This window comes from Bacillus rossius (genome assembly GCF_032445375.1).
Source record: "Bacillus rossius redtenbacheri isolate Brsri chromosome 9 unlocalized genomic scaffold, Brsri_v3 Brsri_v3_scf9_1, whole genome shotgun sequence".
Lineage (NCBI taxonomy): Eukaryota > Metazoa > Arthropoda > Insecta > Phasmatodea > Bacillidae > Bacillus > Bacillus rossius.
The window spans coordinates 19,843,558-19,863,216 of record NW_026962012.1 but is presented as its reverse complement, the minus strand read 5'-3'; the positions used below and the strand labels follow the sequence as shown (position 1 = coordinate 19,863,216).

Sequence of the window (19,659 nt, the reverse complement as noted above, 5' to 3'; positions counted from 1 at the left end):
AATTTGGAAATTTTCGTTTTTATATGTGAATTAATTTGGTTTGAATTATGTCAATTTTGAGACTGTTAGAATTACTTAAATTGTTCCAGATAATGAAATATATTGTAATTTGGATCCAACCAAAGACATATTAGATGCAAAACAAGAAATTTATTTGATAAGTTCTGTAATGTACGCTGGGCTTCAGAGAAACACTCAATAAATCAATAATTAAAAATAAGGCCTTGGAAGTGTCAGCCCCCCCCCCCCCGCCCCCCCCCAAAAAAAAAAAAACACAAAACAATTATCACAGAGGTGCCCAGACGTCGTACAAAGGAATTTACTTATAACCTACTAGGAACTCTAGGAGGCTATGTGGATCGAGGATGAATAATGAATAATGAAATAAAAAATGCTGGTTTGATTTATATAACTGCCCTTTTACTAACATTATTTACTTAGCTTTTTTTTTTTCTTTTTCAATCTTTAAGCACACATGTTTTAAAATACATTAATTACAAACAGAAGGGAGCCCCGGGGCGAAAAATACATATAAAAAGAAAAACAACCATACCTCTTAAACTTGACCCTGTTCTTACTAGAGCTCGCAGGCTCAAAAGAAAGACAATTACATTTTTAATTTGCTTTTAAAATGAATTTAACCAACTACGATGTCCTGAAAACTGGCGGTCCTGGCACCAGATGTTTCTGTAGATTAAAGTCCAGAGGAAGCCAATTTATGTAGTAACTTGTATGTCGACCGGAGTAGGGAGAAATCTTGTGACTCCACGAGCCCAATCACGGACTGCTAATTTTGGCAGAGAAGTTCCGTCTTAATTCTTGAAATTTTAATTTTGGTATCCATGACGCTTGCATTTAATCTTTAGATCTAATTCTTGGATATAATTCTTGGACCCTGCCTGTAACCAAAGTCCTAAATTGCTTAGACTGGTTAACAGGCAGCTAAAGCTGGGTAAGACTACACCCAGGGAAAGGCAAAAAAGAGGGGGGGGGGGGGAAGATATGACAATCACTTACCCAAAACAGCGGGGTGAAGTCACGTTGGCAACTCCCGGCGCGGAAGTCCGCGTTAGCCATGACGAGAAAAGTAAAAAAAATTAAGATACAAAAAAAACTAGTACGGGCAGCCAATTTTAAAAATAAGAATATTAAGGCATCTATGCCTTGACGTTCGAGACTACATGCCGTAGTGCAGAGTCTTGGAAATAATACAGTGGCAGACTCCCACGAATCGCGACGCGTGGTCCGTACTGTTCAGTTGCTGCCCGCCGAATTTCCAAAAATGGCGTCGGTGCGCCTAATTAAAGAAGGTTACTGCGCCTATCCAAGGAGGGGGGGGGGGGGGGTAATGGCGCCTCCCGCTACCTCGCCCTGGCGAGTCGCGAGTAACGACGAGTGGGGAACGACCTCTCGAGTTGGAGCCGAGTCGATCCCTTACGGCTGGCTCGGAGGGGCAAGGGCCGTACTGCCCTCTGGCGGAGAGAAGCTGCCCGTTAGTTCTGGCCGCTCTCGCTAGATGTCGCGGGCATGAAGTACAGTAGACCTGGGTGCGAGTCTTTTCACTTAGTGTTTTAGTGTACTTCCACTTCTGCTGACAAGAACACCCAGGAAATGTAGAGTACCTTCATTTTTTAATCACATAATGTAATGAAGTAATGCCCCGATGGTGGTTGTCGGGATGTTTGTCGCTGAGGGGTCGGGAGTGCTGGGCCGAGGGACTGTGTGCTGAGGGCCGAGGGCTGTTGCAGAGCTGCTGCGTCGCGCGGCCGAGCAGTGTCTCAGGGAGATGGTGCAGGTGCTGTTCTCTCGCCTGCCGCAGTTCCAGGAGGACACGCGGGCCGTCTCCTCCATCAAGGTGGGCCCCTCGCCCCTAACTCCGCTCCTTACTCCCATCGTCCCTTGCCCCATGCCACTCGCCCCTTGCCCTTCACCTCATGCCCCTCGCCTCTCACTCCTCCCCCTTGCCCCTTACCACTCTCTCCTTGCCCCTCGCTCCACCAGCACTTCTGTCGCCCGTGGCCTTATTCGTTCCATGACACTCACCTCTTGCTATTCGCCCTTTGCCACATGCCCCATGTTACTCTCCCCTTGCCTCGCTACCAGTGCTACTTTCCCATTGCTCCTTTCTCCAGTTAATGCCCCTCTCTCTATTCCACTCCCTCCCTGCCTGTTTGGTCATACGAAAAAATGGACTGTATTACACCGATGACCAACATCACATGTACGGCAAAACAGATTGGTACCGAGTGTACCCGAAACGACGTCTTACCGGCCAGACTCCATGATGACGACTGGTTACATCCGCCTGCCGCCAGGGACACCAACTGTAGAAACTTGGTAGCCGGATGTGTTGCCAACTCACACAGTGAATGCAGTGAGGGCGGGAGATTTAAAACACAGGAAATGTCCTCGTCTACGCACTAGTGTGAATCAATAGCTAGGAAGTCTTAAGTATAGTTTTCTTGCAGAGCACCATACCGCACTGAACCATAAAAGTCACACACTGAATTTCATTAATTACATATATACACGATCAAACATTTCCGCCCACCTTGAAATAATCCATTTCAACACATGTATGGGAGTGGGCACAATTTTACCAATGCACGCTTGATTGGCCCGCTAGACGTGCGCACAGTAGCGACTCTCACCACTCCGTCCCTTCCAGGGTGCAGTTCCGTGACACGCCCCAGACGCCACTGAAGGGGTGGGAGTCTTTCTTCTTTAAGCAGTACGAGCTGGTCGAGAGCAGGACCATTTCCCGGCTCATGCCACTTCTGACGTTGCTGCAGGGTATGGAGGTAGTCACGATGCCAACGATGCCACAAGTCCTGCTGGAGACGCTCGACTAGTTGCCATCTCTGTAGACGATTAAGTGGAACATCTCTCAGATCAGGTTCAGGTAAGGCAACTAAAGGCTCCAAAGTAAGAAAATGGCCAGGGGTTAGCGCATTAAGGTCGTTAGGATCGCTACTCACAGGGCACAATGGTCTTGAATTGAGGGTGGCTTCGATCTGTACTAAGACAGTGTACATCTCTTCAAAAGTCAGTACCTGTTCCCCAATCACTCGTCGTAAATGTGTCTTGAAGGATTTAACTCCAGCCTCCCAAAGACCTCCAAAGTGAGGAGCCGCAGGGGGATTGAAGTGCCAGCGAACACCGAACTGGGACATAGAGTTTGCAACGGTTTGTTGGTGTGCAGCAGAAGACAACAGTTCGGCCAATTCTTTCAGATGATTATTAGCACCGACAAAATTGGTACCACAGTCAGAGTAAATGTCTGAGGATCTACCTCGCCTGGCTATGAACCTGCGATATGCTGCCAGGAAGACATCAGTGGAAAGATCTGAGGCCAACTCTATATGCACCGCCTTTGTTGCACAACATACGAATATACAAAGAAAAGCCTTAACCACAGGTGCCCGCCGGACTTTAGCCGCTTTGATCAAAACGGGACCAGCATAATCCACCCCGGTATGAGCGAATGGCTTGACTTGTTGTACCCTCATAGCAGGAAGATTACCCATAGGGGGTTGCCAAGTTGCCGGTCTCTGTCTGAAGCAACGGAAACAGTGGCGCAGGCGACGAGTGATGGCATCCTTGTCTCCGAGAATCCAAAATTGTTCCCTGAGGATGCCTCTAAGCGTCTGCACACCAGGATGGTTATTCTTTTCGTGGTAGTGGGTAATAAGGAGGTCAGTCAACGCACTAGACTTGGGCAACAACACAGGATGCTTTTGCTCAAAGGGAAGCTTTGACTCAGACAGCCGGCCGCCCACCCTTATCAGCCCATGCTCATCAAGGAAGGGGGCCAACTTTCGAAGCTGAGGACTAGGGCGACGCTGTTTCTTGAGAGCCATGATATCATTACTAAAGAAACTTGCCTGAACAAACAATAACCAAAATTCCAATGCCTTGTTCATGTCCTTTGGGGTAAACTCATCAACGATCCGGCTCTGTCTGGAGGTGCGACAGTTGAATACGAAACGAAAGATGAATGAAGTGATTCTCAACAGCTTGATCAACCGACTGACACGGAGCAGCAAATAAGAAATTGACAGACCTGAAGCAACAGTAGTGAAGGTCACAGACTTCTGTTCCAGCAGGACTGGATCCACTTCAGTAGCACCTGGAGAGCTTGAAGGCCAGTGGTGAACAGACTCTTTCAGCCACACCGGGCCTGTCCACCACAAGTGATGTTCCAGAAGCTGCGCTGGTAGTAGACCTCGTGAAGCACAGTCTGCTGGATTTTCCGCTGACGGTACATGCCTCCACCAGGCAGCATCAGTGAGGTTCTGAAGTTCGCTCACTCGATTCGCTACAAAAGTTTTCAAATTGTGAGGAGATGACCTTACCCATGCCAACACTACCTGCGAATCAGTCCAGGCTGTCACCGAGGACACAGTGATGTTTTCTGTATAACTCTGAGTGATATGGCTGAGTAACCGGGCAAGGAGTAGGGCACCACACAGTTCCAATCTTGGGAGTGACTGAACCTTTAGAGGTGCTACCTTTGACTTCGCCATCAACAGATGGATCTTAACTTCATCAGGGCCAAGAACACGCAGGTAGACGACTGCTGCGTAGCCAAGCTCAGAGCTGTCTGAAAAACCATGCAACTCGTAACGGCAACAGTTTGACCCTCTTATACATCTGGGAATCATTATGGATGACAACAGGGGTAGATCCTTGTGAAATAGGTTCCAGCGATGTGCCAGATCTTCAGGAAGATCACTATCCCAGTCAACAGTTTTCAACCACAGGACTTGCAGCAGATGCTTAGCTACCATTAACAGCGGACTAAGCCAGCCAAGAGGATCAAAGATTTTTGCAACTGTAGACAATATGGTGCGTTTGGTGGCACGAATGGAGCTACTCTTAATCTTGTACACAAACATGTCAGAGACTGGGTTCCACTGAAGCCCTAACACCTTTACAGCCAACTGACTATCCGGGTCAAGACAAAACAACTGTGGCACTTCCAAATCTTCAGCTGGCAACCAGTCAAGTAAAGCTGGGTGATTACTCAAAAACTTTCGCAGTCTGAACCCACCTCGTTCAAGGCATGAAATCAATTCGCGCTGGATTTCCAATGCAGAGCTGACAGACTGTGAGCCTGTCACGATGTCATCAACATAGATGTCTCCCTGCAAAACTTTAGACGCCAAAGGAAATGCCACAGATTCATCACAAGCTAGTTGTTTCAACGTGCGAAGGGCCAAGTAAGGAGCTGCAGACACACCAAACGTTACTGTCTTCAGCCAATAATCTTCAATAGGGTCTGTGTCAGCAAATCTCCACACAATACGCTGGTACTCTTGATGCTCAATACAAACACCGATTTGGCGGTACATCTGTTTTATGTCTGCTGTAAAGGCAACCATGTGCAGTCGGAAGTTGGACAAAATTTCAACAATATCACGTTGCAACTTTGGGCCAGTCAGCAAGTTGTCGTTCAGGGATAATCCATTGGACGTTTTTGCAGACGCATCAAAGACTACACGTAATTTGGTTGTTGAGCTCTCTGGTTTTACGACAGAGTGATGCGGTATGTAGTATGCCTGTTTCGAATGCACCTGTTCGGGGGGAATCTTTTCCATATGCCCAGCTGTCAGATAATCCGTCATGAACTCAAAATACATGCTCCGCAGTTGAGGGTCTCCTCTGAGACGTCTTTCGAGCCCAATCAAACGACGAACCGCTTGAGAACGAGAGGTACCTAATTCCGGCTGCGAGGCACGAAATGGCAGACACACAGTATAACGACCCTCGCCATTCCGGGTATGGCTGTCAACGAATGTCCTTTCACAGATGTCATCATCAGGAGAACAATGCCTTGTGGCCGGAAATTCTTCCAACTCCCAGAATCTTCTCATGGTGTCCTCTAACGGAGGGAATAATGTGAAAAGTGAAACACAAAATGACTTAGAGCACTGAGGTGGCTCAGAGGGCACCCTTCCCATTAAAACCCAACCGAATACAGAGTCAAGAGCCATAGGTGGGCCACTGAGCTTGCCTCCAGTGAGCAGTTGGGGAAAAAGGTCAGCGCCGATGAGCAAATCGACAGGGCCAGGTGTGTCAAACGTAGGATCTGCAAGTTTCAGGTTAGACACTGCCCTGCTAACTTCAGGTGACAACTTTACACAAGGCAGATCCGCAGTTATCCGAGGCAAGACGAAGACATCCAAGGCATATTGAGGCCCAACCCCACCAACAGGAGCAATAACAATGGAGGCAAAGGCTCGAGCGATATTGACAGGTGTGCTTGACAAGCCAGTGACTGGGAGGTGCGCCTTAATACGAGGTAAACGTAGCCTCTGCATGCACTTCTCTGAAATGAAACTAGCTTGGCTAGCGGAATCCAACAGGGCCCTAACTGTACATGCATTCCCTGCAGAGTCCAAAACCGCAACTTGAACTGTTGATAGCAGAATGGTGTGTTCTGAGTTAGTAACTGCTGACATAACTGTTGGAAGAGTAGACACACACTGATCTGGTGATGAGGTGGCCGACACGTCATTTTTGTCAGAACAAGTCTTCTGTACAAAGTGTAACAGGGTATGATGTTTCTTACCACAAGTGCGACATGATGTAGATGGGCAGTTTTTTGACTGGTGAGACTTTCCTAGACAGTTCAAACACAATCTATGTTTCTTTACTATTTCAAAGCGATCACTGGGAGTCATACATCCGAACTCAGGACACTGGTGCAAGGTATGTGATGAGTTGCACAAACAACACTGTGATATATATGAATTGACAACAAAGCTGGATGAATTATGATTCTTAGGCATAGAAGAGGACTGCGGCCTTTGGTTCAGTAACTGTGGCCGCACAGGCTTGGAGCGAGACGAACCAACCAACTCCTGGGCCCTACAGTGTTTTTCAAGGAATGCTTCAAAATTTTCAAGTTTAGGAAACTCATGGCTCAAACTAAGTTCCCACTCTCCTTGCAACTTGGGATCCAACCGCCTTGACAGTATCGGTAAAAGGATCATGTCCCAATGCTCCACTGGAGCTCCCAGTGCCTTCAAAGCAGCAAGGTTTTCTGAGATGACATTAAGTAGCTGGCGAAGTGACTTGGGGGTTTCGACAGATGCTGAAGGTGCATTAAACAGGGCCTCTACATGAGCGGACACAATCAACCTTTTGTTATCATATCTCTTTACAAGCAAGTCCCATGCAACTTCGAAGTTTGCTTCTGACAATTCTAAAGGCTGAATTATGCCAAGAGGTTCACCAGAGACAGCACCCTTTAAATATGCCAACCTTTCAACAGAGGACAACCGAGAGTTCTCCGTGACAAGTGTCGTAAATAAATTTGCAAAATTAGGCCACTTCTGGGGAGTACCATCAAAATGAGGAAGATGAATCTTCGGCAAAGCAACATTCAACTTACGGCCATTTGAAGTCTCGCTAGCGGAGGTCTCCAGCAGGTCTGGTTTACTGTCCACAGCGTCTACAGCGGCCATCACACTGTAGTATTGCTCTTCAAACGTCATCATACGCTGCAGGTGCAGTTCTGCATTATAATCCTCGAGGTCAGCCGATGCTGCTTCCACTGTGATGTAGTCTGCATCATACGACGTTTTCACGGCAGGCAAATCCCGGACGGTAGCTAACAATAACTTCACCTTTGAAACATCACTTGCCGCGGCAATTGAGAGATCGCTTGCACGTTTCATACGACCTTCTGCGAGACGTAACCGCAATGCTGCCGCCTGAGCACCAGCCATAATTGAGGTTAAGTACAGTAAACCAATCCACGAGGCAATAAATCGGCGAAAATCTACTAGGCAATGTTTAACAAGATGTCCGCGAATGCGAACAACATTTCGAAAACACGTGCTCACTCGCGCACTTTGTTAGGTTAATTCATTCACGAGACACGCACCGGCAAATTATTAGCCTCACTAACACAGCATAACAGAGAATCTGAACGGTAGACGGCGTGGAATACCAAACAACTTTACACGAAGCGGAATTTAACGAAACAGCGGGCCGATAATACAAATAAATGCCCGCGTGGCAAACGATAAAACGCACCACAATAACTTGCGCACGATACGAAAAACACTGGAAATATCCGGCCCGGAGGACCAAAATGTTTGGTCATACGAAAAAATGGACTGTATTACACCGATGACCAACATCACATGTACGGCAAAACAGATTGGTACCGAGTGTACCCGAAACGACGTCTTACCGGCCAGACTCCATGATGACGACTGGTTACATCCGCCTGCCGCCAGGGACACCAACTGTAGAAACTTGGTAGCCGGATGTGTTGCCAACTCACACAGTGAATGCAGTGAGGGCGGGAGATTTAAAACACAGGAAATGTCCTCGTCTACGCACTAGTGTGAATCAATAGCTAGGAAGTCTTAAGTATAGTTTTCTTGCAGAGCACCATACCGCACTGAACCATAAAAGTCACACACTGAATTTCATTAATTACATATATACACGATCAAACACTGCCTCTTGCTCCTTTACACATCTTCCCTGCTTCTCTCCCCATTCCACTTCTTCCTTGCCTCTCACAACATGACGCTCTTTCCTTGCCTCTTGCCCCATGTCACTTCTTCTGTGCCTTTTTACATTTGCTACTCTGTCCTTGCCTCTCGCCATTTTTGACTCTCTCTCTACCTTTCACCTTGTGCAACTTCTTCTTTGCCTCTTGCTCTCTCCCCTAATCCCCTTTTGACTGTTCCCACTCCACTCTTTTCCTTTCTCTTCCGCCACACCACTCCCTCTTCATCCTCTGCCACTTGCTCACAGTCATCACGCCACACGCCACTCACCTCCCGTCCCTCGCCTGCCACATGTGGCTGTCTCCAACCACACAGACATGACACATGATACAGTAGTTGTTCATTTCTGTACAAATGAAACAAAAATTATTTTTGTTGATTAAGCATCACCTTTTAATGAAAATTATTTACAGAACTTGAAAAAATATATATAATGGTAGATAGGATAAAAGTTTATTTCCTAATGTCATATTATATGCTTAAATATTTATACTTAACATTTAAATCTGGAATTTTGAACAAATTTGGAAAGGTTTAAATTGAATTCTAGGAAATAGCATTTTACTCTTAACTATACAGTCCCTTCTCTCCCGCAGCAATAGAGTAAGAGAGCAGACGGAGCAACATAGTGTCGTATTGTTTATTGTCCAATAAGCTGTAGCCCTGTTTACAAAGAATCATTCAAATTCATAGAATTCTACTGGTGACAAATTTATAGTATGGTCCATATCCAAGGACAAATTTTTAACTTATGATTTTAGATTTTTATTCTGGAAATATAGATGTGACCCATATGCAGGGGGTCTTTTCTCTGGATGAATAGACAATTTTTATATTGGCGAGGAAGATTATTTGGAATCTAACTATCCAGGCATGTGTAGGTCCCAATAAACATGAATAATCAAAAAATTCTAAACTGTTGATAGGTTAAAAGAATTACTCTTTTATGACTTTGTCAACTGTAAGAAACAGTTAAACAGTTAAATCATTATACAGTTTATAAGTACAAACAATAATTAGCCCTGTCTGTTTTTTTTTTTTTTTTAGTTTGAATGAGTAAATATAATATAGATAGTGTGTTTGTTGTATTCGGAGAAGTCATTGATAGTGATATAGAATATTTTCTGGTAAATTTTATACAAATAAAAAAATAATGTACTGTTTTAAAAGTAAGGTCTGCATTCAAGTTTTGCCTCCACTAAATGAGTCTCTGTTTAGAGGTACATTGTTGTCTATAATAAACCACTTAGTGCATTACTAGCTTTGTGTGCATGTAGTAGTGTTCGTGCGATCCAAAACAAATTTGCAAGAAGACAAAAATTTATAAAATGGTGATTTTTGAGTTATTAAGTTTTAAATACAGTCAACTCCCTATTATCTGCATATGCTACGAAAAAATACAGCACATATGTAAATCTGTATTTTATTACAAGTGAGCAAATTTGAACTCTACTGACGAGTGTATTGAGTGCCGTATACAGTAAAACGGCACAGGCCTTCTCGGAACTCGCGCAGTGTCTAATGAAGTCTTTGAGTACGTACAGTACTGTATCCTTGTTACGAAGCTAGTACCGAGCACTTTTATGTTTACATTACTGAAATGTGTAGTCTGTTAATTATTCAGTAAAATACTAAAAATTTAGGATCGTTTAAAATTTTTCTGTTAATTGTAACTTTTACTGGACGTAAATTTTTAGATTTTAAAGTTGAAATTAAGGTTTCCTTTTTTTTTTGTTTCCCATTTTTGGCTCTTTTGCGGATCATCCGCGATTTTCACTATCCGCGGTGGCCCTGCCACTTAATTTCGCGGATAATGGGGAGTGCACTGTAATGTAAATAGATGCAATGTGCAGAGTGTGGTGAGCCCTGCTGAGGCACAGGCGCCGGCGATGTGCGTGCGCAGAAGCTGAAGATGCGGCCGGGCGGCGTGGACGCGGGCAGGAGCGCCCGCAAGGGGCGTGCGTCGCTGCGCAGGGCGTCCCGGCCCGCCCCGGAGTCCCGGGAGCGCGACGAGGCCGCCGCGCCCGCCCCGCCAGGTCAGCATCTCGCTCCCCACCAAGGTTACTGGCCCCTTGGCCGGCAGCGTGGGACTGTGACATCAGGGAACCTGGCATCCTCCTCTTAATTCCCAACATGGGAAGTCAGTACTGTCTGCAACTCTTAACACGGCGGGTAACGAGCGTGCTGATTTTAAGATTAGTTCCAGTAATAAGTAAAAAAAAAATTGTGTGCGTGGAGTCCATGCATGACAGAAGTGAAACTTCCTGCTAGTTTGGTACAGATAGAGATAAATTATTAGTGTTTTTTTATTGAGAATAGTAAGAATGTGTGGGTATGATCTCAAATTAAAAAATGCCCTTTTCTGCATCCTGTAGTCTTGCATCCATTCACTAGAAATTTTTGGTGGCTCTTTTGGCAGTTTATTCCCACATTGCCTTTGATAATACCTCTTATCTGCTTCTGCCTTTTCATTATTTTTAGATATGATGGTAAATCATGATCTTCAGCTAAATAAAAAACACCCTACTCAAAAATAAATTACACTTATAAAGTGTATCTCACAAGTCCTTAGGTCCTTTTAACATTTCACATCAGTGTTGACACACTAAAAATAAATTACACTTTTAAAGTCTACCTTACAAGCAGCATCCAAGAATTCCGTGGCATCACTGCTGCGTCATTTCTAATTCTCCTCTGCAGTCTCCCCTTCCAGCGGTTACAACTAGCATATAGCACGCCACACTCCCTTGCCATCTTCCCAATCGATAAACAGCGCATGCATCAGAGTGGCGTCACCGCTGACGCTCATCTCTTCCTCTCCCGGTTCCCCCACCACGTACCTGACTGTTCCCCTCTTGCGATCGGAACTTTCGTAACGCTCAGCAAAGAAGTTTCACTTCAAGAAGCCGTCGCATGTTGCTTGGCTCTATTTTTAATAATGCAGATGTCGAGTGGGGGAGGTCACTTTCCCCCTCGGTTTGTTGCTGACTGATGTGTGTAAGTGTAGTGTACAGCTGCAGGCTGCTCGTGACAGTCTGACCATATACGTGGTCAGTCGCACTCGGGACACATTAGCAAACATTCTCCTTTAGTTACTGACTATATATTTAATTATTTTTGTTTGTATTTTATTTTAATTTTAATTGCTGTATGGTGCTTATTTAGATGGTTGGAAAACAGAATAAACATGTTGCATAATTGATTAATGTAAGTAATTAATGTATTGATGGTAAACAAATCAAATCATATTATATCGTGAGAGTTGGTACTTGGTGCATTTCAGGAAGACTGAAAATAGTCAGTTCCTTTGTGATACCTTTGTCCCAGTTCTTGTATCCTGGATTTCACGACATTCTGGGGGACATCTAGCAGAGATCTGCGGAGGGTTGGTGGTTGCTTGTACGGGACTGAGGTTGGCACTGGTTTAGGCAAGTTGCAGTTTTTTTAAGTCGTCAGCGCTCATCTGGGTCTTAGTCGGGTATTGCCCGTGTAAAAAATGTACTGGCATGAATGGGGAGTAGTCTGCAAAAAGAGGGTATTTTGTCGTCTTATAGAGCCAGGAAAACACTCAACTGCATAGAGACGGTTCACCTCTGCAGTATCCGTGAACCAATCGCAGTCTGTGATGGGATGGAATTTATTATGAATTTTTTTGGAGCTTATTTATGCGGCATGTTTGCTGCATACCCCCAGATCTCGCAGTCATTGAGTAACTGTGATTGAAGAATTAGAATATATTTGTAGTTTCCTACTCCTAGGAAGTTGTGCCGTAATCACTGGGTTTAAGGACCTAAGAGCACGTTTAGCAGCTCCTGTGGTTTTGGTGGTTTGTTCTTTCCATGTCATGGTTCTGCCTAGAGTAAGGCCCTGATACTTTACCGATCTCACATGGTGAGATCTCGGTCAAGAACAGTGTGCTTTTTGGTGGGAAACACAGTGGAAGATTTACGTGCTTTGATTGTAATGTGCCACTGTTTGAGTGAGGTGAGCTGCTACTGAACGGCGACGTCTGCATATTAGCTAGTGAAATGTCTGTCGTGCAAATATTTAAAAAAAAGGGCCAAGGGCTCTGTAACTATGAGTGAGGTCCCTAATGGTTGGCTTTGCCCCATTGCAAAAATCTTTGCTGCGATAAATAACGGGCCGTCAGATGTATGTAGGAGTTGGTAAAATTAAATGTTATTAGTTTTGGAATCAAGCCAGGTATTCAAATTTTGCCAAAAGGTTTTTCTGCATCTAGCATCATGGCCACTGTGAGTTGTTTTCATTTTGTGTTAAAATGGTCAGTGTCTTTTTCAACTAATTTAATTAAGATTTGGGAAAAGGATTGTCCACTCCGGAAGTTGAACAGGTTGTTTGGGATATTGTTGCTGGCATCTGAGTGCTCTTGGAGTCTGTTAAGAGAAACGATTGATACTTTGTACTCGTGGTGTTTTGGCCTCTCCTAGCTTAGAAATTGTAATGAATTAAGCTACTTTCCGTGCAGTGGGATAGGATTTTTGCTCGAAAATGGCATGGAGGATTTTTAATAGGTACTCTATGGCTTCCAGAGGGAGTTTTTTTAATTACTGGGAAATTTATTCTGCTGGGGCCGCCTATTTTATTGTTAGGCTGAGATTTAATATTGCTAGTAGTTCCCTGTGGGAGATCAGCTAGTAGTCGACTGTGGTGGATCTAGTAAAATGGGGGTCGTTGATGTCCTCATTGGAGAAAATGTTCTTCTAAAATGTTGGCTATAGTAGTTGCCTTTCCGTTGGCTGCAAATTTTATGTCCACTTCTGTTATAATTACTAGGGTAGGAATAATTTATTTTTCCCTTGTAATGTGCACATAAGGTGCCACATTTGTCGGGGTTGTGTAGAGACTTCCGAAACTAGATTCCCAAATTTTTAATTATGTATTCTTTTATTTTTCGTGCAACTTAAGCCTTAAGTCAATCATACTCTGTCCGTGCCTGTGGACTGCGTGGTTTTTGGAATTTTTTCAGGCCTGAAATTTTAATACTACTAAATAATCAACCTCTGGTTAATTTATGTGAGTAAATTTGGTTTTGTTGTGACAAATCATGTTTTTTTCTCCATGTCTGCTAATGTTTCGGAAAAATGTTGGAATTCCATATTCTCTTCCTCCGAGGAAGTTAAGTCGGAGACCCCCGTTCCTCGCGAAAACTAACCCATCGTCGACTCCAAAAGATTGGCTGAAAATTGCAGCACAGTAGGTACTGTGCATCAAACATTAACTGAATTAAAAACTAGCAAATGATCTGAATCAAGATCTGAAATGACTGTTGGTACATCTCTTGAGTTACCTCCTGTTACAACTCCTGGTACACCTGACGGTACAGCTGACGCTACACCTGACGGTACAGCTCCCCTGAGATGCTGTGAGAGGGCGGTGCACGTGGTTGCAGCGGGGTCGAGCGGGGCAGAGCCCCCGGAGGACGGAGACCGCCCTGACGTCCAGACGGCGCCGGCTGCTACCATACTGGACATGCAGGGCAGCATTCACCAGCCGGAGTCGCCTCCCCCAGAGAGCACGCCTACCAACGAGGATCCCCCAGGTGGGTAGTCACTTGCAGTTGGCTTGAGAGTTCACACGCTGTGGAATGTACGTGGTTCCAGTAGAAGTGACCAGTTATAAAGGCTGATAGGCTGCTCGAGGGAGATGTCATTGTAATCATCCTGTTGAGCTGGTGGTGTCGTCATGTGGTCGGCAGGGCAAGTAGTCACCGATCCTTGATCGCTTCATTTCGTTTGTGTGAAAAAAAATCTTATAATGAATATAAATTTTAATTAGTATATTGGTTTTAACCTTCAACACGTTTGAGTAATTTATATATATTTTGAAATAAAATTTTGTGTTGTGTTGTGATAAAATTTTTTTTTTTTTTTTTTCAATTTCCTTAGATACTAGGTTCATATAGTTTTTTGGTTATAATTTAAGTGGTTAGTGGTGAGGTATTTATTTTTAAAATTAAAATACCGGTTGAGGAATTTGAGATGTAGGCCTAATAATCAAATAATTGTTTAGTTCTAGTAGGTAGCTTAGAAAATAAAGCTGGTGCTGTGGTTTGCAGACAACTCCATATATGTTCTCAACATATATGCTTTTGAGAGGATAAAATACCCTATTTTTAATGTCCTATGTTATACTTGTGGTAGTGTTATAAAGTACCAACTCGCCACTGCTACTTCCTCATTGCCTTGCACTAGTCATGATGTCCAGAGAGGAGTTAAGCTGTAACCTACCACTTAGTATTCTTACTATGGAATGTCACAACAAAAGTAAAGTAAATGTCGCTAAAGTTTATTTTTACAATGCATTAATCTCCCTGCCCAATTCAGTCAGCAGCAAGGAGTGCCCTGGACGGGAGCTACTTGTGTGTGGAAGTGTTCAGTGTCGTTAGTGGCTGTGTTATCCAAGATTGTGTATGTGCACTGTTCGTGCCGTCGTCGTGTTTATATTACAATTATATATAATGGCAGTTTCTATTGTAAATGTTTTACAGTTTAAAAAATTGTTTTCAGTAACTCTAATAGTTATTAATTCAATTTTTTGGACAAGTTACCCATGTATGTTTATGTTTGAGAATGCCCTCATGGCTGGCTCAAGAACCTTTCTCTCAGACACATTCACCCTGTGATTCACTGCTAAGAGTAGCATCTGCTCCTGACTCTCACTTTATATTTGTTACAAGGGATATAGTTTGATTTGTTTAGATATTTTTTTTTGATTTATAATATTTATATAGTTATTAATTGGAACAATTGTCTGAAGTAATTTAAAGAAAATCACAGTGTTTATGTTGATTTTGTATTTTATTCAATTAGATGTAAGTAAGTGCAACATTTAGTATTTTTATGTTATTAGTTCATTGTGTTTTTAAGAAAAATTAAAATGTATAAAATAAATGTAATTGGTATAAATTCAACAAATGTTTATTTAAATATGACTTAAAAGACAATAAAGTCATTAATTTTTTTACATATTAATATTCAGGGGCTATTGTGGGTATGTGCGTCAGTTTTACGTGATACTCTATGTTTTCATTAAAAAAATTTTTTTGAGTGGTTTTGTTACTGGTTTCTATGCAACCAAAACATAAGGAAACTCGTGATAAACGAAGCACTGGAGGCGGGGGTGTGTCGGCAGCTCTGGGGGCAGCGGTCGCGGCGGAGGCAGACAGGTCCTCCGAGCCGACCAGCCGCGCCGGCTCCGTGGAGGACGTGCACACGGCCGCAGACGAGAGCAAGGAGTACGTGAACCCCCAGGGCGTGCGCTTCGTCAACCAGGAGCTGCCCGGTACGTGCCGGTCGTCGCCGGTCCAGCGAACACAGCATCCGTGCAATAGCCATGACACGTGGTAGCTAGCATGTCGGGCCACACATCTTACTTCCGTGTCGGGTGTTTGATGGTAGTTGTACTGTCAGACATTAGACGAGGCGGTGCAGTAATGGGTCCTCATCCACATGATAGCTAGCATGTCCGGCCATGTCAGGTATTGGATAGGATCGGCCCTGCAGGACATTAGAGCAGGTGTTGTAGCAGTGGTACCTCGCCATTGATAGCTCGCATGTCTGTACGTTAACCTACTGACCTGTCGGCTGTTGGTAAAGATCTGTATAGCGGACATTAGACTAGGTGGTGTAGCTATGGGGCCTTGGACACACACTCTACTGACCTATCGGGTATTGGATAAGATCGGTCCTGCAGGACATTAGAGCAGGTTTTTTAGCTTGAGGTCTCGGCTAAATTATAGGTAGCATGCCTGGCCATACTTCCTACTGCCGTACTGGGTGTTGTGTAAGAGCTCTCCTGTAGGACATTAGTGAGGTGGTGTAGAAGTGAGGCCTGTGTCTGGCTGCACACCGCACTGCCATGTTGGGTGATGGGTTAGAGGCTTCCTGCAGGACGTGTGATGTGGTGTTTGGCCGTGGGACTTCAGCCACATGATGATGGGTCACATCTGTCAGGCTGGAGACTCGACGTCTTGTTTCAGTTTTGGAATCGGGGCCCCAGCCGCTGGTCCCGTACGGTGTGCTGTGTGTTCGCGAGCTGCTGCGCTTCCTCGTCTCGCTGTGCAACCCGCTGGACAAGCAGAACACGGAGGCCATGTTGCACATGGGGCTGACGCTGCTCACGGTCGCCCTGGAGGTGGGCGCCGACAGTATTGCCAACTACGCCTCGCTCATGGCCCTCGTCACGGACAGCTTGTGTCGCAACGTCATCTCCGTGAGTGCAGCTGCTCTGCATGCTGGCTGTTTCTTTGCCTCAAGGCAGGGTTACAGTTTAAGATCCTGAACAAAAAAAATTTCAACAGTGAAATTGCTTAAGAACTATTACCATTAGTGGTTCAGCATAGTATATATTCAATTTTTACAATAAAAATACACATAAAAGTGCAATTTTGCTGAACCTAAAGCACACACACACACACATATACAGTGCCTAACAAAAGATTAAGACCACAGGCTTATTTGAAATAAAATTACCCTATTTTTTAAATTTTTTATTTAGTTATTTCATGAGTACATTGTGCTATGTATGAACCCAATCAGAGTTATTTGGAGGCGTGGTCTGTTACGAATCCACGCCACTTCTCGCCCAGTGTCTGTCGTGCGAGAGGGGTAGTGTTCCATCTGGGAGACAGGCAGGTCTGTTTGTTTCCGAGAGCTTCTGTCATGTCTGCTGCAGAACAAAGAATGGATGGACTATGTCGACCCTATGGGACCCTTTCTTTCCTTTGGAAGTATTGTACGTATATAAGTGGATTCAGTTCAATTCAATAGGTTTTTATTGGTCATTTTTACATTTTGGTACATTCACAATTTCAGTAGACATGCCAGCACTCAGTGCTCTTTTGTCTAGTTTTTCAATGATACATTTTTGGGTACATTATTTACAATCACAATAAGTGGATGATAAATAACAGAAATACAGATTTTCAAAGAGTGTGTTATTTTTGTACATTAGTAGGTTGAATGTTAAAATATTAGTACAATTGTTTTATAGTTTAGCGACTATGTTTAGAGGCTGGGAGGTGTTTTAGTTGGTTAAAGTTAAGAATATTTAAAAACACGACTAAAAAAACACTATTTTTGCACTAATTCAATGTTTGTATCAGTTTGCAAGTCTTTTAAATAAGATAATTCAACCATGTTCTTTCAGATGTTACCATAATTTGCTGTGATGTGATTTTTTTAAAAAATTATTTGTTTATTTAATTTATTTACTTGGAAGCATTGTCTTTTTTTTTTCAAGTTTTTTTTTTTTTTTTTAAATATTTTTCTGGACTTCCTAAAAGGTAATACAGTCTATCCATAAAAGAATGCCCTAGTTATAAAATGGCATATTATGAACTGTAAGTGTTGTAGCATGTTGGTTCAAGGACACAATTAATGAGCAACTGTAACAGTTTTAGATAATCACATACACTAATACTGTTTTGTTGTTTTCTCGCTTGCAGAACGAAAAAATGGTTCTTCCCCCAGTTAGTAGAGGGTGAGGGTGAACCTGTAAACTTTATTTGGCAACAGGATGTAGCCCCTTCCCATTGAAATCTCTTTGTGCGAGAGGTTTTGAATGCCGAGGTCCCTGACCGTCGGATAGGGCGTAATGGTCGAGACGACAGCTCCATTTCGCTGGGCTCCACGTTCAACTGACGTACCGTAATGTGATTATTTCCTGGGGGGCTTTATAAAAGATTGTGTCTACGTTACACTGCTACCTAACGATTTCCCAGAGCTGACACACAGAATTTAAGAGGCATTACTCCGGACATGTTAACCAAAGTGTGGGAAGAATTGGACTTCAGGTTGGATGTGTGCCTGCCTTATAACTGAAAGTGCACATATTGAACATTTGTAAAAAAAATAAAAAAAACTAGGTTAGTTTTCTTTCAATCTGATGTAATTTATTGTAAACTGGGGCATTCTTTTATGGACACAGTGTATTTCAGAGTAGTAATACATTTTTATTTTCTTAATTAATTTTTCTTGACAAGGACTTTATTTTTTAAATGAATTACATTGTCTTTATATTAATTTATACTAATTTAATTGTTATCGGACTGTTTATATTTTATATATATTATTAGTTCCACGAGTTTAACTCTGATAACAGAGACGGTGTGTTGCCGTGCGGCAGGCAGAGAGAGAGTGTGTTGCCGTGCGGCAGGCAGAGAGAGAGTGTGTTGCCGTGCGGCAGGCAGTGAGAGAGAGTGTGTTGGCAGCTGCTGAGCTCGGACCGGCCGGCCATCTTCGCCGCGGACCTGCAGGTGTCGTTCCTGCTGTTCGAGTCGCTGCGGACACACCTCAAGTTCCAGCTGGAGCTGTTCCTCACGCGCCTGGTCGACATCGTGGTGTCTGACTCGCCCCGCGTCGGCTACGAGCAGCGGGAGATCGCTCTGGGTGAGGGCCGTGCGGAGTGTCGCAGACACGACCACTCGCTGCAGTCTGCAGCACGTTCCAACCACCAGCAGGGCTCAGGACACAGCCAACTGTCTGGTCGGCTGAGTGCGGTAGAGGGGCTGAGGCGGTGGCCCCAGCCGCTGGTCGTCTCCGAAGCTCTGATAGGGAGTGATCCCTAACAGTTCTGTATCATAAAAGCTCTGGAATGTTTTAAAACAGAGAACAGGAAGATACTCCCACGCTACCCTTTAAGGGCGCACATTGGGAGGGGAACGTTGAGAAATGCCGGCCGCAAGGTCGGAATACATCTGTTCCAACCACTTGCAACGCACAAGCAGTTAGGTGGAGAGGAAAATCAGTGAATGAATTCCAAAATCGGGGAAATGTTTCAGGATCATAAAGTTTTTTTCTCTCGGGTGAAAAAATAAACTTCCAGATATTTTCTAGATTTGTTAACACTTCACCTGGCTACTCAAAGACCCTAAAGTCCTCTTCATTTCAACACACTTGTTTGGAAACGTAACTGTCACCCACACCAATATTTGACAGAGAAGAACACCACTCAGATTTTAAAAATTATTGGGACTAGTGATGTGTTGGTTCTACGTTTTTCCTGTTCGTGGTTTGGTTCCGGTTCTTAAATATTGGTTCTAAGTTGTTGTTGGTCGGTAGTAGGTTAACCACTACACAGTTTCCAGTCACACCAAAGGTACAGT

General features: G+C 44.0%; 1 protein-coding gene across 4 annotated transcripts in view; it reads left to right on the top strand.

Moving 5' to 3' along the window:
• Positions 1–19,659, top strand: part of LOC134542646 (Golgi-specific brefeldin A-resistance guanine nucleotide exchange factor 1) — a 135,270-nt gene that overhangs the window by 14,164 nt on the left and 101,447 nt on the right. For 3 of the 4 annotated variants that reach the window (XM_063387053.1, XM_063387054.1, XM_063387055.1), the window contains exons 6-11: positions 1,749–1,855; positions 10,438–10,570; positions 13,945–14,094; positions 15,669–15,836; positions 16,534–16,766; positions 18,766–18,943. In XM_063387053.1, the coding sequence (XP_063243123.1) occupies positions 1,749–1,855; positions 10,438–10,570; positions 13,945–14,094; positions 15,669–15,836; positions 16,534–16,766; positions 18,766–18,943 (969 nt within the window). The remainder of the gene's footprint in view (positions 1–1,748; positions 1,856–10,437; positions 10,571–13,944; positions 14,095–15,668; positions 15,837–16,533; positions 16,767–18,765; positions 18,944–19,659) is intronic. The other variant, XM_063387052.1, reaches the window with a different exon arrangement.